The sequence below is a fragment of the Geotrypetes seraphini genome, chromosome 11, assembly GCF_902459505.1.
Source record: "Geotrypetes seraphini chromosome 11, aGeoSer1.1, whole genome shotgun sequence".
Lineage (NCBI taxonomy): Eukaryota > Metazoa > Chordata > Amphibia > Gymnophiona > Dermophiidae > Geotrypetes > Geotrypetes seraphini.
Genome location: NC_047094.1, coordinates 118,837,332 through 118,859,648, shown reverse-complemented (window position 1 = coordinate 118,859,648; position 22,317 = coordinate 118,837,332). Strand labels below are relative to the sequence as shown.

Genomic DNA, 22,317 nt, shown 5'->3' with positions numbered 1-22,317 from the left:
GGCCATGTGACCCAAGAGTATCATCATTTGCTTGGCAGAGATGGAACTTTGTGGAAGCACCTGCTGACATAGAGATTGAAGAGTTTGAAGACGGTTGGACGGCAGGAATGCTCTCATGAGGACTGTGTCCAGCACCGCTCCAATGAATTGAAGTTTCTGAGTGGGGATGAGATGAGATTTGGGTAGATTGATCTCGAACCCCAGAAGTTGTAGAAACAGGATGGTTTGGTTGGTGGCCAGGAGCACTGTTTGAGATGAATTGGCCTTGATTAACCAATCATCCAGATAAGGAAAGACTTGAAGGTGGTGAGAGCGTAGAAAGGCAGCCGCCACAATCAAACATTTGGTGAATACTCTTGGAGAGGAGGCAAGACCGAAGGGCAGCACCTTGTATTGGTAATGACAATGATTGATCATGAAGCGGAGGTACTGTCTGGAGGCCAGATTGACCGGAATGTGAGTGTATGCCTCTTTGAGATCGAGGGAGCATAGCCAGTCGCCCTGATAGAGAAGAGGGTAAAGAGTGGCCAGAGAAAGCATTCTGAATTTTTCTTTGATCAAGCATTTGTTGAGATCGCGAAGATCTAGAATGGGTCTGAGATCTCCTGTTTTTTTGGGGACCAGAAAATAACGGGAGTAGAATTCCTGCCCCTTCTGATCTAGAGGAACTTCCTCTATGGCGTTCAGGAGGAGGAGGGATTGAACCTCCTGAAGAAGGAGAGAAGACTGAGAGGTGTTCAAAGCAGACTCTCTTGGCAGACTTTGTCTGAACGTGTCTGAAAGTTGAGAGAGTAGCCGTGGCAGATGATGTTGAGGACCCACTGATCCAATGTGATGTTCTCCCAACGGCTGATGTAACAAGAAAGACGTCCTCCTATGGGTCGAGGGAGATGGGCAGATGGTGGAATACTGGCTATGCCCTGGAGAACCATGTCAAAAGGGTTGGGTAGACTTTTGTGGTGGAGGAGGCTTCACCTGTTGCTGCTGGGCTGGCCTAGGTGGTTGTCGCTGTTGCTGGCGCTGACGTCTAGGCTGTTGAGTAGCCGGTGGCAAGGGACGGGCAGCATAGCGGCGCTGGTAGGCAGATTGTTGGCGAAAAGGCCGAGCAGGAGGAGTCTTTTTCTTAGTCTTCAGGAGAGTATCCCACCGAGTCTCATGGGCAGACAGCTTTTGTGTAGTGGAATCCATGGACTCTCCGAAGAGCTCATCCCCCAAGCAGGGAGCATTTGCTAGGCGATCCTGATGATTTACATCGAGCTCTGAGACTCTGAGCCATGCCAACCGACGCATGGCAACAGACATAGCCGTGGCCCTAGAAGTCAATTCAAAAGTGTCATAAATTGACCGAACTAGGAACTTGCGTAACTGGAGAAGAGAGGAAGAACAGGCATGAAAAGCAGATTTCTTGCAGTCAGGGAGGTACTTTTCAAAAGCAGCCATGTTTTGAATGAGGTGCTTTAAATAAAATGAAAAATGAAAAGCGTAGTTCCCTGACCTATTGGCTAACATGGCATTTTGATATAAACGTTTGCCAAATTTGTCCATGGCTTTTACTTCTCTGCCAGGAGGGACTGAGGCATACACACTAGCTCCCGCTGATTTCTTAAGTGTGGATTCTACCAAAAGAGACTCATACGGGAGCTGAGGTTTGTCAAAACCAGGAATAGGGATAACCTTCTATAAGGAGTCCAATTTACGAGGAGCTCCTGGTACAGTCAGGGGAGTCTCTAAATTTTTATAAAAAGTCTCTCGTAAGATGTCATGGAGAGGAAGTTTGAGAAATTCCCTTGGAGGCTGCTCAAAGTCCAGAGCATCAAGGAATGCCTTGGATTTCTTAGACTCAGCCTCCAAGGGAATAGAAAGAGATTCACACATCTCTTTTAAGAAAGAGGTAAAGGATGTGGAATCCTGTTTAGAAGAGGGATCAGCAACAAGTTGATCCTCTTCATCAGAGGAACACTCACCCTCAGACAGAAAAGGGTCTTCAGAGTCACCCCACAAATCAGGGTCCCGAATCTGAGAGCCACGGTCTCGAGACTCCGGAGTGGAGGGTTCCAGGTGTCGGGTTTTGCGTGCCGACTTACCTGACCTCATAGACACGGTACCAGGAGATGTGACATGCTGCGTCGGCACCGAAGTCTGCACCGCCTGGTGTTGAGCTCTTGGTTCCGGTGCTAAGATTGGCATCGAAGTCGAGGAAGCAGTGTGAACCGGTACCGACAAAGTGGATGCCGATAAAAGAGGGCGCTCCACTGTCGGTACCGGTGGCTCAGACCGGACCGGGACTGGAAGGCTCGGTGTCAAAAGTGCGGGAAGGAGTTGTTGCAACTGCTCCTTAAGTTGCACTTGCAGGACAGCAGCAATCCGCTCGTCCAGCAAAGGCACCGGTACCGCCTTTTTCTTCTGCGGTACCTGTGGTGCCGCTCTACGCTCCGAGGATGAGGAACCCGATGTCGAGGGGCTCACCTCAATAGGAGCGGAGCGCTTCCGTGGGCGCCTCGAGGTCGGCAGGACTGGACTCGCTGCTACTGAGACCGGAGGACGCTCCAACGGGGAAGGCTTCTTAGCCGGCTTACCTGCGGGATGCGACACCGGCGCGGTATCGTGCGGTGTCGACGAAGTAGGTGCCGACTGAGATGGGGCTGATGTCGGTGCCGGTGCTGCGGAATCAGACATCTTGGCGCAAAATAACAACCGCTGTTGGATCTGGCGGTTTTTTAGAGTTCTCTTCTTTAAAGTCGCACAGCGGGTGCAGGTGGATGCTCGATGGTCAGGACCAAGACACTGCAGACACCAGTTGTGCGGGTCTGTCAGTGAAATTGGTCGAGCGCACCGCTGGCACTTTTTAAACCCGGGTTGAGGGGGCATGAAAGTGAAAACGGCTTCTGCCAAATCGAAGGCCGAGGCCTCGATGATGGCAACAGGCCCCGCCGGGGCGAACCGAAAGAAATGAAGAAAAAACCAAAGTTGTTTTTTTTTTTTAAATAAACTAAAGAAAAGAAAAGAAATAAAGGAAACTTTATTTCCAGAAGGGTTTACGCGAGCGGGAAGGCGATTACAAAAAAATCTTTCAACAGCCGTTGAAAGAGACGCGTCTTCTTAGCTCCGCGGAAATTAAGAAACTGGGGACCGCGCGCCTCTGTCGGGCGGGAAGGCACTCGCGCGTGCGCAGTGCGGCCTGCTAGAACTTTCCAAGTTCTTAGAGTGCAATCACTCTAAAATTGTCCGTACCGGGGCTCCGTCGGTGCCGTCACCCATCAGTCAAGAATATGCTGCCTGCTTGTCCTGGGATAAAGGTCAATTATCATCACATAACAACAAACTTTTAATGATAATGACGGGAGTTGCTATTAAGCATATTATGAATAATTGGAAGAATTATACCAATCTTAATTATACATTTTGGTAGAATTCCTTGTGTCATATTTTTAAGATGGAGAGAGTAATTGCTTTGCAGAAAGGTAATTATAATAATTTTATAAAGATTTGGGGGCCATTGGTTAAATATTGTAATGAATAGGCATTGTTTTCCTTTGGTGAAATTTTAGTTATATAAAGGGGGAGGGAGGGTGGTGGGGGGATGTAATGTTTCATGATAATTAAATGGTGGGGAGGGGAATGGGGTTATTTATTTATTTATGTATTCATGATATTAAAGAAAGATATACAAGTGATGTATGATTATACTTATGTTGTATTTTTGTGCACTTGTTGTATGATTTAAAATGAATAAAGAATGTTTAAAAAAATATATATATATATTGGAAGTAAAAAAAAAAAGAAATAATGAAGAAATATCTAACGAATGTAAAGAACCAGTGACAATCTGACATATAAAATGAAAGTGTAAGCCTGGAGTGGTGTCACTGAGGTTCTGTAGATTTGTAGTTAGAAATGAATATACTTGGGAACATTTACTTGAATTGGTATGTGAGATTTCCCAAGATTGTTTGCTTGAATAGAGAAGAATTTAAATATTAACTAAGAAAAGACCATCATACTGCAGAACCTACTGGATAATGTTCTTCAACAGCACTTACTGGAGTAAACGAAACCTCTCTTTGGAATCTCAGTCAACAAACTCAAAATCTGCATAATCAAGAGTTTAACTTATGTGGAAGATTGACTGTCTATGGGAGAACCCAAAGGCTAGGTCATGCATACAGACAGAAAGAAATATTAACCATATAATCTTCCTTCGTGGCAAGATGGTCCCGTCGAAGCCAGCTGAATGTGTCCTCAACATTCCACTTTACCACCTTCCTACTATCAGGTGAGGCACTCCTACAAGGAACAAGGAATACAAGATGATTAGAACTAATGTACAACCTCTCTACACTGTATGTAGTAAACTCAGACTCCTGATGTACTAATCCTATTCATTGACTTTATATTTATATTTTTGGCATTAATTTTCCCCATGTTTCAGGCCTAAGAATGCTTCTAGTATAACAGATCAGAGAAGGTTATCATGCCGCTGTACTGGGCCTTGGAGCACCTCATCCAGCACTGGTCGCCGTACATGAAGAAGGACACGGTACTACTCGAAAGGGTCCAGAGAAGAGCGATTAAGATGGTTAAGGGGTTGGAGGAGCAGCCGTACAGCGAAAGATTAGAGAAATTGGGCCTCTTCTCCCTCGAACAGAGGAGATTGAGAGGGGACATGATCGAAACATTCAAGACTTAGTAGATAAGGACAGGTTGTTCACCCTCTCCAAGGTAGGGAGAACGAGAGGGCACTCTCTAAAGTTGAAATGGGATAGATTCCGTACAAACGTAAGGAAGTTCTTCTTCATCCAGAGAGTGGTAGAAAGCTGGAACGCTCTTCCGGAGGCTTATAGGGGAAAACACCCTCCAGGGATTCAACACAAAGTTAGACAAGTTCCTGCTGAACAAGAACAGGCGCGGTAGGGCTAGTCTCGGTTAGGGTGCTGGTCTTTGATCAGAGAGCCGCCGCGTGAGCAGACTGCTGGGCATGATGGACCACTGGTCTGACCCAGCAGCGGCAATTCTTATGTTAGGACACTTCACAGGGGCCTCTCTCAACTCCAAAAACCTGTCTAAACACAAGATGGTACAACTAGGAATTCAATTTAACCAGTAGTTTATGCAAGCTAGATTGCACTCCTCAACCCCATGTGTCTTTATAAAATACTAGTGTAAGGGGCAGAAATCACACCTATGTGTCAGGCACAGACAAGCACACTTGCAGGTATAAATGTCCGTGCCCAGATTATTTTAAAAGTATATGTATAAATTTGCAAGTACATACCTAGATGATAAAATGTGTTAATTCCACCTGTGTTCTGGCTGAACTCTGCTCCTAAACATTCCTACTGGCAAGTATGTGCCATCATGTCAGCATGTGTATTTTTACACCAGTCAGAATTTTAAAACAGGCCACATATGTGTGAAAATGCCTTTATAAAGCTATCTCCACTAGCCTATTGAAATCAGCAACCTGTGCCTACAGGGACCAGTTCAGATATATTTGGAAGATCCTAATAAATCCATTCCTCATTACTCTCAAAAAAGAGACAAGAATGCCACGGCAGTAGGAAATTGGATGAGAGTAACTGCTAAGGAGAGGTTAACAATATGAACAAATGTACCAACCTGGATTCAATGAGCCTTTTGGCAGCCTCTGCGTATTTGAAGAGCAGTCGCTTAGCTTCCTCCCTGTACTTGATGCGTGATAATCTGAAAAAAAGATGATCCAAACAAGAGAGAAATACATATAGAATCTGCTTGCACAAAACCTCCAAACAGACCGACTCCTTTCTGAAATATTCTCCTCTCTTTCCCAATCCGACATACAGGATTCCACTAAAATAACAAGAGGTTGATGTTCCAAAGCATTTATTCAGGTACCTGCTACCTGGATAAATGCCACTGAGAAAAAAATAATTTCAGTGGCAATATCTGGACAGAACCGCCTAGTATTGCTATATATCGTTGCTACTCAGAGAGTACTGGGCACTCACCACAGTATCCAGACATTCAGCCGTAGCCACGATCCAGATATTTTTGCTTTTGTTGACCAATGTTTAAAATAAATGCTGCAGGATGACTATCAGAAGAAAACTTTTTGTGCCAGTGGTAGCCTAAAGGTTAAAGCAGCAGGCTGCAAACCAAGGTACAGATCTCATTGCTGTTCCATGTCCATAGCCACATAACCCTATTGCCTCAGGCACAAACTTGAATTACAAGCCCTCTGGGGAGAGGGAAATACCTATGTACCTGAATGTAACTCATTCTGGGCTACAATTGAAAAAAGGCTTGAGGTAAATCCAAATCCCCTTCCCTTATAAAGTCCTACAAAGATGATGCTCTGATACTTTGGAAGGCAACTGACCTTATGCAGCATGGCAGACTATTGAAGCCCCGCTGACAGGAATTAGGTTTCCCACATTTCATTTCATTCAGGGTGAGCTTCTTGTTAAAACCGTTTCAACATAATTTCTCAGTAACACATTCAGTCAAGGTTTAACTTGTCTGGTTGCTATTCTCTAGAATTAAAGATAGGCAGGATGGCCCTGCCCAGTAGGTACCTTATTGGAATGTCATTCATGATTTCTCTGAACATGGAGGGAGACACGATGGGCTGACAATTACTGGGCAGCAATGGATCTGTTCCTTTATCCATTACTTTCCGCTCCAACATCCAGCGGTTAAAGGATTCCCGTGGGGGTTCAATTCCTGGAAGAACAAGGATGGGAGCTGTTAAAAGTTAGCAAAGAGCAGATCTGGAGGAGACAGTGATAATGGGTACACAACAGAAGATGTGGGGAAAGAAGAAAATCAGAGAGTATGAAAAGTCACTGGCAGAATCATTACAAGAAGAAATGAGGAGTGAGAGAGAAAAGTACTAAAACCAGACAAAGCAGAAAGCAAGTGCGAGAGGTGTTGAGCCTTGAGGTTACCCTCTCTTTGCTGGCAGAGCTCCCGATAATGCTGTCTAAGCTTCAGGATGAGCTGTGAACGAAGCAGTTCTACCTCAGGGTGTGGGGGCAATAGATCCAAGGGACCCCTCTGCTTTATTACTGCATTTGTCTGGATATCCAGGTCCCAGTACACCCTGCAGCATGAGAAATCAGGAATGGTGATTATGAAAAGTCAGTTCCAAGCTATCAGATAAATTGCACAGAAAAATTAAAGCCAAAAAAGAAGTCTGCCTAAATTTGACCTTTTACTGTCTCATTTGTCACGTTCCTTCTCCAAGTTCTGCCAAGTTTAATTTCCAATAAATGCTTGGGTATTAACGTCTTCAGCTACAGTATAGAGGTGGCTTGGCTCTCTACCCCCTTCCTAGGACACCATGCTCATCTAGCTTATAAAAAACAAACTGATGAACTATAGCAAACTCCAGCTGAAAGGACTGTTACATGAGACCTGGATCTTACTTAACAGATTCTTTTAATTGAAAAAAAAAAATCAACTAATTTGACGTACCTGTTTCCTCATATGAACTACACTTATAGGTACAAGCCAAATAGCATGAGATAGAAACAGTTTCCTATGGCCACCAAGCAAAAGAAACTCCTTCCTTACTTCCCTCCTATTCTGTTGGATTCAGTAATGCTTACTTGCATTCATACAGAGAAAAACCCAAATTTGCGGGGCTTACTTTCCAGGAGTGACCATGAATTGTGGAAAAATTGCGAAAAATGGATGTGGTACAAAAAGGGCCCACCTCCCCGCTCCGTTTTTGGCTTCTCGTTGCCATGGTGACGGTACGTCGTTCTCAGCCGAGCAGCTGCTGATATTGGTCATCAGCTGGAAGGCTCCATCGTGTGTGTGCCCTCTACTGCTGCAACTGCCATCGATCTCCATTCTCTCTCTCTATCCCCCCTCTCCCTCGCAGTGGCCGCGCTAATAATAATCAACAGGATGAGATGATAGTGTGTGCGTGGATCGAAAGCAGCAGGAGGCATAAGAAAAAAACAAACCTGCGAATGACTGAGGCCACACTCTCTGAATTGCGAATTTGCGGGGGAACACACAGAAGAAAAGGTTCTAAGCCTGGCCACTTGGATGTGTCGCAACGTTAGAACCATGTTAATTTTTCAACAAAGTGGAAATCCCAAGCCCTCTTCTCATGAAAACTCCATGCTTCTTAACAGCAATGATGAAGATGGTCTTCTGATATATCAGCAACTATTCCTAACAAAAAATTGATCAACCATTAAGTATGATCATCATCACGCAGGGGTGGATTTTCCAAAAACTTTATCCAGCTAACTTCAGGTTAGCTGAAAAAAAAATGTTTAACATGGAAAGTACCTCCCTCCTTATGCACTAAATAAGCACTTTTAAAGGACCATGTTGGGTTTTTGACTTGGCTGGACAGTCTTCAGAATTAACCTTCTAAATTTGGTTGTTTGAAAACTGACCAGCTAGTTTTTCAAATTGTAACTCGACAGAGCATTCCCTTATCTATACATTTATCAATTAACTTTCCGTTGATGCGATATTATGTTTATTTCATGCTTCTGCCCTGATGGTAGACTCCACTAGAAGCTAGACAAATAACAGTTTAAGTTGCATTGCTTTTGCCTTTTTCATCTCCTCTGCAAGGCCATTCCATACATCCTTTCCATGATTTATTTTCTTATGTTATTCTCAATTCTACTTAAGATCATTATGTCTAGAATTTTTTTCTGCTAAAAAAGGGATGAGAGACTTAACCCTTTTGTACACACCTGGGGTCATTTTGACCCCAGCTTGACAAATTAGTTTAGTTACTTACTTATAAATTGTAATTTTGATTTCAAATTCCAGGTACCTTTTCGATAGTAACAGACAATGCATTTCCTGTCGTCTGTGATACAATACAGCTTTTGAATTTTTTTTGTTTTAACCTAGTTTAACATGAGTATACTGATTATACACACCTGGGGGTCAAACCAACCCCACAGGTTTATGAAGGCAACATTGTCAGCAGTGAAATACAGCACTGAAAAATTCGTAATGTATCTCCAAAGTAATGCCCAACAAATGAGATAAGAGAAGTTGAAAATATGTGAAAATATTTTGTTAGGTTTTTCTTTACACTTCTTCCTCCATATTCGCTGTGATAGGGGATTAACAAAACCGCAAATACAGAAAAACTGCAAATAACTTTCATGTTGTTTGCTGTTTTCTATTAAAAACCATCGTGAATATGGTGAAACCGCGAACAACATGGTGGGAGACCTGGACTGTTCCTGAAGGAGAGGCAAAATACGGGGAAGAAAGTGCTGGGAATCAGCGATTTTCTCTGTAAACGCTTGGAATTAGCGATTTCTCTATGCAAGCTGATGTAATTTGGGGGTGGAGCCAGCAAGCTAAAAACCACAAATAATCAAAACCGCAATTGTTGAAACCGCAAATACGGAGGAAGAAGTGTGAAAGAAACACTGCTAACAGCAGCAGCCATTTTTTTACATTTGTACAGTGAGTGTGTTGAATAAGAGAACATACATTTTTGAAATACTGTATTACCGGAACATCGCCAGTTGTGCTTAGGCCTAAATATACATTATATAAACAAAAATGTTTCACTTGAGTGCCATGACAGTGAGAATTTGCTAAATTATTAAGCTGAAGCAACTTTCAGTGCTTATAAGTGTTGGGGTCAAAATAACCCCAGGTGTGTAAAGCTGTCGATAATTTAACGTATGCCTGGACGAGTTAAAATACCTCAAAGACACAAGGAGCAAACTTTTTTTTCAGCCTAAAGAAATTTCTAAATAGAAATGATCCAATGTTCCGAAAGGGTAAAATTAAGAGGAAGATTAGAAAAGAATTCTTACAAAGGAAATGAAAGAGGCAAAAACAGTAAAAGAATTCACTAACACATAGAGAAAGCACTGAGAATTCCTGGTGCTGAAGAAGGCAAAGATCGGCTTGGATATACGACGTTACTGTGAAAAATATTCAAAGAATTTGTCCAGTTGATTTGTTAAGGTAGTCACTAACTCCAAGATCTGCAGCATTAAAATTACAAGCGCATCAGTTGAGATGCATATAAGTGTTCAATGCTTTTAACCTTGCCCAGAAGTCTATTGCTACTCTATTACTAATTGTTTCTATAGTATTACGAGGCATATGCATATTCTTTGCCCGATGGGCTCAGTTGGGAACTTTTTCAAGGTCACAAGGAGCCACAATAGGAACTGAATTCAGTTTACCAGGCTTTCAGCCCACTGCATGTAAGTTCTAAAATGCACACATCTGTAAATCTTAGCTGGATCATTTGTGCCTGCTTCAGAGAGGTGTCCATACCTATTTTCCAGTGGAAAACTTTATAAAAAGGCACATGCTCCCATGCGACTTCACAGCCTAGGCACCTCTTAACGAAATTAACCTGATATAATCTAGTGACCTGTATAAGGCAGAATTGGAGGCACTCCTGAGCAATGCTCCTTCTAAGGATTGGCCAGGTGCGTGCAATTTTTTTCTCAGGTGAGCAACAAGTTCTAAAAACCAACTATTTTCCAGATTTGCAAGTATTTTTGTGAGTAACCATACAAAATCTGTGAGCGACACTTCTAGAATTTGAGTGATTGCTCATGTGCTCAATTTAGGGAGCATACAGTAGCTCCTGAGCACATTTATAACTTTATAGTCAGCACTGACATTTGGTCTGGATATAGCAAAAGACTGCCCTAAAGTTAACCTGATGAATTTTGGGTGCATAACTTTATCCAGACACTGAGAGGCAGATTTATGCATATAAGCCCAGCCCAGCTGAACAGCTACATATGCTCTTGCTAACTTTTTGAAAATCAGCTTCCATGTGTGTTTGTTCTAACACTTTTCCCAAAGTGATCTTTTAACTATGTCCTCCCAACTTGCATCTGCTAATGAGGAGAAAAGAGACATTCAAATCCTTCAACAGGAGATACAAGTTCCTCACTCATTATGGGCAAGAAAAGCTATGGTCCAGATAAATGCCAATGAGATATTTAGTGGCACTATCTCAATACTAGTGCAACAATATCTGGATACCACCAGGGCAGTCAGGGTAGCAACCAAAGTTATCCAAGTACTGGCTATTTTCAAAGGGTATGAGGGGAACAAAACCTGTCTTAAGTGTACCCAGATAGAAGCTGAATATTGTCTCACCCAGACAAGTGCAAATCTCTCACTATCCACACTGCTGCTAAGTATCAGCAATTAAATGGGCTGAACAGTGGAGCAGAATAGTTACCTAATACAGTCCTTGAGGCATACCCTTCTGGTCAAATTTTCAGGCTATCCACAATGAATATGCATAAGATAGATTTGCATACTAAGGTGGAAGTACATGCAATTCTCTCTCATGCATCTTCATTGTGGATAGCCTGAAAATTTGACTGGAAGGGTATGCCCCAGGAACTTGCCTAATGGTTAGAGCTACCTGGCTAAGCAGTGCTGGCCAAGGCCAGCTTGTAATTTTCAGCAGCATTATCTGAGCAATGCTGCTGAAAATAGTGAGGCGATGAACACAGCAAAATGCAGAACCAAACTGTTTATTCAGCTTAACATAGAATAGCAGGAAGGGACCTGGCACAGCCGTGTTTCAGCAACATGCATGCATCAGGGTCAATCCTCTTGATGATATGTACAAATACAACTAAAACTGCATATTAGTTTTATCACAGGATGATCAACCAAGCAAAAGGAGCAATTTATCAATTCTTCAGTGACCTTGTGGCCATGAACAGTGTCTTGAGCAGTGGAAGAGAACAAAGCAAGACGATGAGCACAGCAAAATGCAGAACCAAACAGTTTATTCAGCTGGAGACCACCAGGAGATCTGAGGACAGAGCCAGGAGTTACTTGTTTAGTGGCGATATCAGTCTGCAATCCAAATAAAATCTTCATAGAAAAAAACATTGTCTTAATTTTACTTGGGTATCAGTATGAATAATCGCTGGTACCCAAATAAATAGAAATGTCCATTTTATACCCAAATATTCAATGCCAGTATTCAAGTATGTCTAGCACTGAATATCAGGGTATAAAACACCCACGGTAGCAGCATTTTTAAAAATGCAGGCTGAATATTACTCTCATATAGGCAAGTCTGGCATCATTAATGAAGAGAAGATCCAAACCACAACAATAAATCACCCAAAACCCAAGCCACAGAATTCTGCTTTACTAGATGTAATTGAGAGAACACTAGGGATGAAGAGGATACAAAGCATCCCCACAACAAAACAAAAAGGTGAATATGCTTCTTATCTGTTTTCATCAAATCATAGGTTCAAAAGCAATATCATCCTTCTGACTTCCCCTCAGTTCATAGCTAGGTTGATCTTTGCAAAAAGCACATTTGATCATGTTTCCCCGCTTTTGTTAAAACTTCACTGGCTCCCAGTAATCTCTAGGGTTTACTTTAAATGTGCCTGCCTAAATTTAAGATCTTGCATGGCACTCTTCCCCCTTTAATTCCTCTATCCTGGAACTCGGTGAGACCTGATATTACCAGATCTATCCAAAAGCTTAAATTATCTTTCCCCTCGTTAAAAAGTGTTATCTATATTGGAAAATTAGGGAAATCTCTTTACTTTAAAATTACTGAGCTTTAGAATAATTTTCCTGTCCAGCTGCATAACTTGGGCTCTTTCCAATTATTTCGAAAATATCTGAAAACTTAGCTATTTTCAAAAATGTAAATTTTGCTGCTCTCTATAAAATCACTAATTCTTACTATATTTTCCTTTCTTTAAATTTATTGTAAACCAATTATAATAAGTTTAAAAAGATTTGGGAGCCATTGATTATTTATTCTAATGATCAGACATCTTAAACACCTGAATATTGGATAAGATAAAGAGGGGTGGGATTATGATTGATAATAATTGATATATGTTAAGTATTAGTATATGGGTGGGAGGGGTGGGTCTCTTTTGTAATACAAACAAGAATGTCAAGTGATTAATTAATATATTTCTGAATGATTTATTGTACACTTGTTGAAATTTCTGAAAATGAATAAAGATTTACAAAAAAATTTTTTTATTGTAAACCGTGCTGAGCTCTATCTTTATAAAGAAGATGCGGTGTATAAGCTTAAGGTTTAGTTTAGTTTATATAAGAATTCTAGGTTTTGAACAATTGGTAGTTCATTGAACCATTACATAATTGCTTTCAATTGTTGTATTTTTTAATTTATACCCAAATATTTATAGCTGAAAAATGGTCATGCAGGATGTTTTGTGTTTAGTTTTTTTTTTCTTGCATTTTATTTACACATATGCCTTCCGATTCTGTAGGGATGGAACACAGCACACACAAACACGCAGGCTAAGAGTCGGGCGGAGGCGCTGCTGTGGCAAGCTTCGAGCCCCTTTTATTACGCTTCTAGGCTAATGACATCATAGTAACTTCCTCGATTACATGTCTAATGATTGGTGGATACAAAGTCACATGCTTTTACATCGTGTCACCCTCAACTCTGCACGTAGGCAATGCCTGATTAACACGTGGACAAACCCAGAGTCTTTACACATAGTCACGTAGTCAAGGCAGGTCTGCTAAAGTCCTTTTCCAAATAAGGACTACTTAATTAAGATAAGGGTTAATTTGTGACAGGTAAGGGGGAGAGAGGGAATGATTCAGCATTCTTTCACAGGGGCTTAGAAATCAGTGTGCTGACCTTGCTCTGTTTCAGAATGGCGTCCCTTCACGATTCTATGCCAATTTTCTGTACTGTCTTGTTTTACCCCCTGCATTTTGGACCCATAAGAACATAAGAATTGCTGCTGCTAGGTCAAACCAGTGGTCCATCTTGCCCAGCAGTTCGCTCATGCGGCAGCCCCCAGGTCAAAGACCAGTGCCCTAAATGAGTCCAGCCTCACCTGCGTACGACCCCTTTTTGATAAACAGCAGCAAATATTCTGTTTGCTATTCTGCCATAGTAGAATTTAGTTGAAAGATATTCAAGATTGCCAGAACATTTTTTCTCCCTTTTTGCACTGCGTGCAAAAGGTGGAACCATCACAAATGCTCTCCATTCTTCCACAAGTGAGTGATCACTCAAACATAGATTACGTCACTGAAAAGTTGTGGTGCTTTGCCTCTGTCTTCTGATAGAGTGGTATAAATATGTCTGGACTTCTTTTATTCTTCTTCCTGAAGCTCTTACCCAACTATATTTAGTAGCTCACAATGTACGGATAACTTTAGGAGCTAACTTTTTTGGCCATACACAATAGTTCCTATTATCTTCTATGGGAAGAAAAATATTTTATATTCCGTCCAAAGAAAAGCAAGAGAGCTGGGCCATATCACCTTGTTTCTTTTTATTTTGTTATTTAACTCACTCTATGGTACAGCCGCAACTTGAATACTGTGTATAGAACTGGTTGCTGTATCTCAAAAAAGATTGTTCTGAGCTGCCTTGGGAGAACAGTATAGAAAACTGAATAAATAAATAATGGAATTAGAAAAGGTACAAAGAAGGGCAATGAAAATGATAAAAGGAATGAGATGACTTCCCTATGAGGAGAGGCTAAAGCTAGGGCTCTTCAGTTTGGAGAAGAGACAGCTCAGGGGTGACATGATAGAGGTCTATAAAATAATGAGTGGCGTGGAAAGGGTAGATGTGAATCGCTTGCTCATTCTTTCCAAAAAATACTAGGACTAGGGGGCATGTGATGAAGCTACTAAGTAGTAGATTTAAAATAAACCGGAGAAAATATTTCTTCACACAATGTGTAATTAAACTCTGGGATTCGTTGCCAGAGAATGTGGTGAAATCAGTTAGCTTAGCAGGGTTTAAAAAGGCTTGGATAATTTCCTAAAAGAGAAGTTCATAGGCCATTATTGAGATGGTTTGAGGAAATTCACTGCTTATTCCTAGGATAAGCACCATAAAATCTGTTTTTATTACTTGGAATCTAGCTAGGTGTTTGGGATCTGGGTTATCCACTGTTAGAAACAGGATACTGGGCTTGATGGACCTTCGGTCTGTGCCAGTATGGCAATTCTTATGTTCTTAATATTAACTGTTCCAGAGCCTTTAATTCCTTCTTTTAAATGGTCAGCACTGCTTTCTCTACTGAAGACCACAGCACACTTCTTTCTGAACATGTTATGGAAGAACCTGCTAGCTCCACAAGCACCCTAAGACTCTCAAACTTCATCTTTACATTTATGCAGTCTGACTATACACTATACACATGTACCATTCTCCTGCACTCATACCATCATACACATTCACACAACACCAACCTGATCACAGTTGAACAAAGTAGCACAAGTTTAATGAAAAACAGATTTTTAATACTTCATTTTCTGGGGATATAAGAAGGCACTGCTTCTTGCAGGGCGGAATCCACAATGGTGTCTCCTTTGTGTGGGGTAGGCATGAGGAGAAGTCTGTAGGTCTGCCTCTATCCTTTGGCTGCTCCAGGCGCCACAGTATGTCCTGATGGGACTGTACAAAAAAAAAAAAAAAAAAGGAGATAATTAAAAAGCACATGTAAGAGAACCAAGGAAGTGCAAAAGTAAGGTAAGTCGGAAGTTGGCACATACAGCTCCATTTCTAAAAAGGGGCATTTTCTGCTCCATAGCAAACAGGCATTCATCCATTAGGTGTGAAATTTGGTTTTATGGACTACAGGAGCAATGCTCCTTCTACAAACACTTTCATAAGGGGGGGGTCAAGAGGAAAGCTGTTAAAAAGGCAACGCCAGTGTATCCATTAAAGACAACAAAAATAATGGATTTGGGCAGGTGAGAGGTACAGCGAGATGTGCCACTGGGACTGCACATATTTAGGATCATTTACAGATCACATACAGAAGCACAAAGCAGCATCCCAGGCAGGAACCAAGCAGGCTGAAAAAGTAAACGCAACGGTGGCAAATACAATCACAGAGTATAAAAGGAGCTAGCATGACAACACATGTGTCACAGAAAAAAACAAGCATCTATGCTGCTACACAAAAGCATATAAAGCTGCATGCAAATTACTTACAAATTATTATTATAGTTGGTCTCTTCACGTCTTATACCCTTAGAATCCTCCAATAAGATTATGGCACATGTGCCAACTGGCATTTCTGGTAGCCAGGAGGAAGTGTTCCTCGCTTTGACTCCATGACCAGCAGTAAGGTAGGCATGAACTGCAGATCAGCTTGTAAACACAAAAGGGGTACACCAATGAGCTCACAAACTACAGAAAGGGGCAGCTAAATATTAAGCCATTTATGCAGGCCATCGTACTCTAACAGCATACACTGGACTCATCAACCGCGTGTCACAACCCTCCATTTCAGGCACAATAAAAGGGTGAGAAACATGAATACTTACTAAAACTGGAAGAATGTCTTGCCAAATGGAGCTCTGTATGTCTCCTCAAAAATTAAAAATAGAAATCCAGGAAGACATGCAAGAAGGTATGGCCCAAGTGGCAGTATCAGTACAAACATATGATGACTGCCTTTTTATATTATCTACTGCCACCATTAGGATGACATTTCCTAGTTATTTAAAAAGATCATGTTGACATAGTTGTAAAACATGCCATGCTCTTTATAGTGAACCTTATGAAGTGAAATCCTTACCTATTAATTTCCTTTCCTTATCATCCAACTAAACCAGTCCAAACTAGTGGGTTATATTTCTCAACCAGCAGATAGAGGTAGAAAAATAAGACAGTTTTCAGTGACATCACCAGAATAAGAGGTGCAACCTGGAGCTAGTCAGTATCTGCCTAATAATTCATGATTGTCACTGTGATTTATTAACTAAAGTTCCAGGGAAACAACCCAGGAAATTTTCAAATTAAACAATAATGCTAGAACCCAGGAAACTGCAGAATTGAGGCTTACAAATCAAGAACAGCTGCTGGATTCCCAACTCCCAATCTTATGCAGCAAGATCTTGGACTGATCGAGATGGGCTCAGGAAAGGAAATCAACAGGTAAGAATAAAAATTAATGGAGTGGAGGAATACCCTAATGGTTAATACAGCAGCCTGAGAACCAGGCTCGACTCTCAGAACAGCAACTTGTAACTCTGGGCAAGTCACTTAACCCTCCATTGCCCCAGGCACAAAATAAGTACCTGTATATCTAATATAATAAAACGGTAAGCCGCGCATGGCACACTTCCTATGCGTGCGCCAGTTTTCTGTGAGCTGTAGCGACCCATAGGAAGTGCGTATGCACGGCTTACGGTCTGGCCTGCTCCCTGCCGTATTGCATTTTTTTAGTTGAAAGACGCAGTGGTGGCTACTCGGTGGGGATCATGAGAGGAGCTACCGCCGCGTGTTTCAACTATAAAAAAAAATACAGCAAGGCGAGCAGGCCAGACCAGACCGGCAAAAGTGAGAGGTGGAAGCCTAATAGCCCCGGCGGCTGTCGGCCACTGCAGCTGTAGACCGCGGTGGCTGTCGGCGGCTGCAGACCGTGGCGGCTGTCAGCAGCTGCAGGCCGCTGCGGCTAAGCACGGAGCACGGAGCCACCACAAGCGACGGCGAGGAGGGAGGGGGAGCAGGCCGCAGAGGCTGTCAGTGCCTGCAGGCCGCGGCGGCTTTAGGCAGATGTCGGTGGAGGGCAGACAAAAATTAAAGGAGGTAAGGGTTGCTGCTGGACAGGAGAAGAGGTGCTGATGGATGGGGGGGGCAGAAAAGAGGTACTGCTGGACATGGGAAAAGGTGCTGATGGACCGGGGGGGACAAAAAAAGGAGGGGGACAAAAAAAGGAAGGGAGGCCTACTGCTGGACAGGGTGAGCAAAAAATAGGTGCTGATGAACAGGGGAAGAGGTGCTGATGGACAGGGGGGCAGAAAAAGGAAGGGAGGCCTACTGCTGGACAGGGGGAGCAAAAAATAGGTGCTGATGGACAGGAGGACAGAAAAAGGAAGGGAAGCCTACTGCTGGACAGCGGGAACAGAAAAGAGGTACTGCTGGACAGGGGAAAAGGTGCTGATGGATGGGGGGCAAAAAAAAAGGAAGGGAGGCCTACTGCTGGACAGGGGGAGCAAAAAAGAGGTTCTGCTGGACAGGGGAAGAGGTGCTGAGGGACAGGGGGGCAGAAAAAGGAAGAGAGGCCTCCTGCTGGACAGGGGGAGCAGGAAAGAGGTGCTGCTGGACAGGGGGGGAGTTAAAACAAAGGGAGAAGGGCTGCTGGATAAGGGGACCAGTGAAGGGGTGGTGGTGGACACAGGGGAATAAAAAGGAAAGGAGAATGGACAGGGGGAGCAGGCAAGGGGTGGTGGTGGACAGCCGAGGAAAAAGAATGACAGAAAGAAAGAAATACAGAAACAGGCTAAGGAGAGAGAGAGAAATAAATAAATACAGACACACATATTCTAGCACCCGTTAATGTAAAGGGCTTAAAGACTAGTAATAGTATAAACCATTTTGATTGAACTATAGATATATCCCTTCCCTTTTCTTAACTCTCTTGTCCTTTTGCCATTTTTTCTCCATGTCCACCACTGGGTACTCTAACAATTTACTGGGCTCACTCAATGGTAGCTACGCACTGGTTTCAATACACACTGGCCCAACCACTGATATCCCATTCTGAAAGTTTTTGTGAGTTGTGAGGCCAAGACTGCACTGCAAAGACTTATTAATAAATGGTTCCATGTAAGGACACTATGTGTTGTACTTTAATGAACAGGAAAACTGGTCATCCTGTGGTTTATTTACCCATAATTTCCTATGGAGCTGGTACGAATAAGTTTTGGAAAGCATACAAATAAGATGGTGTTGCTGAAATGTATTCATTTTTGGATCCTTGCCCTTAGACTGTGCTAGTAAGGTTCCCTGAACTTGCAGATGATCCTGTAAAGCAGTGTTCTTCAACCGCCGGTCTGCAGACCGGTACCGGTCCGCAGAAAATTCCTGCCGGTCCACACAGGGCCGCAGTGTTCTCCCTAACGTGTTTTAGCCGAGCTCTCCACCCGGCTAATTTAGGGGAGCGCCCGGCTGTCATCTTGCATCCACAGATCGCCCTGCTCATCCCACTATCAGCATCAAAGCGCATGCCAATCCTCTTCCCTGCCCCTACTTCACCATGAGCAGGGAGGGGTAATTTGCATAGCATTTGTGGCGCGTGGCCTCAAACACTATGCAAATTACCCCTCCCTGCTCACAGTAAAGGAGTAGGGACAGAGAAGCAGCAGAGGTAAGGCCCTGCCCGTCGCGAGGGCCCCGGTGATAGCAGGCTGCAATATCAATGCTATGCACCATCAGGTGAAGGAGTAGGGGCGGGGAAGCAGCGGAGGTAAGGCTCCGTGTATTTGATTGAAAATATCAAATACACGAGGATATCAACCAAGAATCTCTTATCCTATTAAAGCTAAGACTTCCAGATATCATTCAGTGCCTGTTCTTCATTTTCCCTACAAAAGGGCAGTGTTCTTCCCAGGGCCTTTCAGCCGGGCGCTCCGCCCAGCTAATTTAGATGAGTGCCCGGCTGTAATCTCGATCGCAATCCTGCTGCTGCTGCCGCCTTCTGCTCAACATTTTTTAAAAAAACCTTTTCACCGGCTTGGAGATTTACCGGACTGACTCGGCACAGCCTGAATCGCAAGAGCCTGACTTTTTTTTTTTTTTAGTTTTTAACGCCAGCAAGCGACTTGAACCCATGCTCCCCGGCGGGGCTCTAACGTGCATGCCGCTTCCCTCCGAAACCGGAAGTCACGTCCCGAGGGGGGAAGAGAAGGGAAGTCGGCATGCACACGCCCTGAAGCATGGGTCGCTATAGGAGACAGGTCAGCTTACAACTTGCTCTTGCTTGCTTCGGGCTTTCCTCGCTGCCGGGTCCTGCCTACTTTCTGTTTCCGTAAAGGCAGGACCCGGCAACGAGGAAGGCCCGAAGCAAGCAAGAGCAGCGAGTTGTAAGCTTCCCTCCGTTGCTGACTTATGGAAGATAGATCAGCGATGGAAAGAAGCTTACAACTTGCCTTAGTCCAGCCCTGCACAACATGCGGCCCAAAACGGATGTCACTGCCGATATGGCTCTCACTCCGCTCTCCTTTGAAGATTAGCTCAGGAGGTAAGATTTAGCCCGAGATCAGACAAACATTAAAGGGCATCTGAGCAGATTGAGGAGAACATGTCCTGTTTTTCCATGCCTAAAAATACCACCTTGTCTAATGTAATCTCTGATCAGATCCCTAAGAGTGATGCAACTATGTATGCTGGACAGTCTCCTCCAGTAAACAGAGCTTTAAAGCCTGCAGCCATACAGAACCAGATAGTCAAAGGGCTCCGAAGTGTAGTATTGCCAAGGGATCTGTCTCACAAGTTTCTGCTGCTGGCAGATGTAAACACAGCACAAGAAATAGAGACTTGTGGCATTCTGTGTGGAAAGTAATAGTGCCAAAGCAGTCTGCTGGACCAGACTACAGTTCAGTGATATGGGGAATATGGAAGAATTATTCAGTGTTCAAGATCAACATGATCTCCTCACAGAAGAAAGACGGAGAGAAAGAGAGGCAGATACTGGAGAGGAGGGGAGAGAAGAGAAGGGAAGGAGATAGAGATGTCAGACCATGGGGTGGAGTGGCAAGGAAGAAAAGGAGAAGAGAGAGATGCCAGAGCATAGGGGAAGGGTGGAGACAAAAAATGGAGAGGGGTTGAAGCTGAAATAAATCATGTACAAAGGAGAGAAAGGGCGCAGGATATAGAGTTTACTGAAGAGACATAGAAAGAGGGAAGATACCATATGGAACAGAGAGAGAGCAGACACTGGATGGAAAAGGCAGAAAGGGTGGACAGTGGATGCAAGGGGCAGAGATAGGGTGGACAGTAGATGGAAGAGGTAGAGAGAGGGTAGAGGCTGGGTGGAAGGGGCAAAGAGAGAGGACAGATGTTGCCTGGAAGGGAGCGAGGACAAATGCTGAATAGAAAGAAGAGAGTGAAGAGAAGATGACTAAAGCAGAAACGACAAAAGGTAGAAAAAAATATATTTTTTTTGCTTTACGTAGAATCAAGTAGTATTGTAACTGTATTGATTAAAATTTATCAATAGGAAATGGAAATAAGGCAATTTTGGGGGGGGACTAAACCCCTTTCCTCAGATCAGGACAGGATACCATAACAGCTGTTTACTGTACTGTCTTGAAGAAAGATTTGGCCTCTGAAAGCTAATTGAAAAATGGATTAGTCCAATAAAATGGTATTTTCATATTTCTCATTATTTGTTTTATTTCTATTTGTTAATTTGTAAAGTGGTGACTTATGTAGAAGTTTTTTTTCAAATTTACATCTACTGTCTTTATATTTTGCACAGTATTAGGGGACATGTGTCACTGTTTCTGTGGTGTTGCATTGTATGCAGAGTCTGGTTTCTTGATTCAGTTTAACTTTTGACTACATATTTCTATTTTTAGTTTGTGATTATTCCATATTGGGCGAGGGTGTATCTGTGTTCTGTGTGTATGAAAAGGACATGGCTTTCTGTTAGCATCGACTACAGGATCAATCGACTGTAGGATCTGGTTTGTTTAGTTTTCCAATGCGTATGTTGGTGTTCTAGTGCTCACTGCAGTGTTTAAGATGCTGCCTTTTCCTAGATGCACCCTTATTGTGTGACATGGATTATTACTAAAAATATCTTTTTTTATATAGAGGAGGGGGTTGTTAAAAAAATAATTAGCACTGGCTGTCATATATACTAGGTACACCACTGGATTTAATGATCCTGTTCTAATTTTACTGTTGACGTAGGTGTTGTCCCCCCCAACACACAGACACACACATTATAAAGAATTAAATTAAAGTTGTATTATCATCAAGCAGCTTTCAAATGACATTATAAGCAAATAAAAATAAAATATTTTTAATACATTGCTAATTATTACCTGCATCTTTACCTATACTGTTTTGCCCTAGCTCTTACTTTGCACTATAGCAAAATAAAAAAGAAGCAGATAAAGATCAATCACACAGGTGCCCTTCAAGGCTCAGTAACACCTCTCCCTAAATTATGTGGAAGAGGTCTGGAAGTGGGGATAGCATCTATTTTATATCCTCAGTGAGACCTCAGGAAGGAAACTAGTGATCAAAACATTATTAGAGGTGTTGTACAGCCATTTCTTGTATGACTGGATGAGCTATATTTATCTTTTTTTTTTTTTTAGTTGTTTAAATTCATGCAGAAATAAATGGTTAGATTGAACCTAATGACTTCATTAACGCATTTCCCTTTTTTAAACCTCTATACCATTTGAAAGAGGGTGAATATCTAATTATTCACTTCTAGAATTGGATACTTCTTAGATTTAGTAAAAATATTCTGGCACAAGTGTCAAACCTTTAAAAAGGAAGTCATATCAAGCATTGGAAAATAATAATAATTAACTAATAAAAATAGTATA

The 22,317-nt window shown here is 42.6% G+C and overlaps 1 protein-coding gene and 1 long non-coding RNA gene across 5 annotated transcripts in view; one reads left to right on the top strand and one right to left on the bottom strand.

Annotated features, from left to right (window-relative positions):
• Positions 1-12,394, top strand: part of LOC117345610 — a 66,570-nt gene extending 54,176 nt beyond the window's left edge. For both annotated transcript variants that reach the window (XR_004536471.1, XR_004536469.1), the window contains one exon: positions 11,617-12,394. This is a non-coding gene — a long non-coding RNA (uncharacterized LOC117345610). The remainder of the gene's footprint in view (positions 1-11,616) is intronic.
• PCIF1 (PDX1 C-terminal inhibiting factor 1) overlaps positions 1-22,317 on the bottom strand; it is a 104,529-nt gene that overhangs the window by 41,067 nt on the left and 41,145 nt on the right. For all 3 annotated transcript variants that reach the window (XR_004536468.1, XM_033914503.1, XM_033914504.1), the window contains exons 6-9: positions 6,924-7,078; positions 6,552-6,699; positions 5,617-5,700; positions 4,185-4,284 (exon numbers count right to left, since the gene is read on the bottom strand). Coding sequence is in view for 2 of the 3 variants with exons in the window: in XM_033914503.1 (XP_033770394.1) it covers positions 4,185-4,284; positions 5,617-5,700; positions 6,552-6,699; positions 6,924-7,078 (487 nt within the window). In the remaining variant the exon portion in view is untranslated. The remainder of the gene's footprint in view (positions 1-4,184; positions 4,285-5,616; positions 5,701-6,551; positions 6,700-6,923; positions 7,079-22,317) is intronic.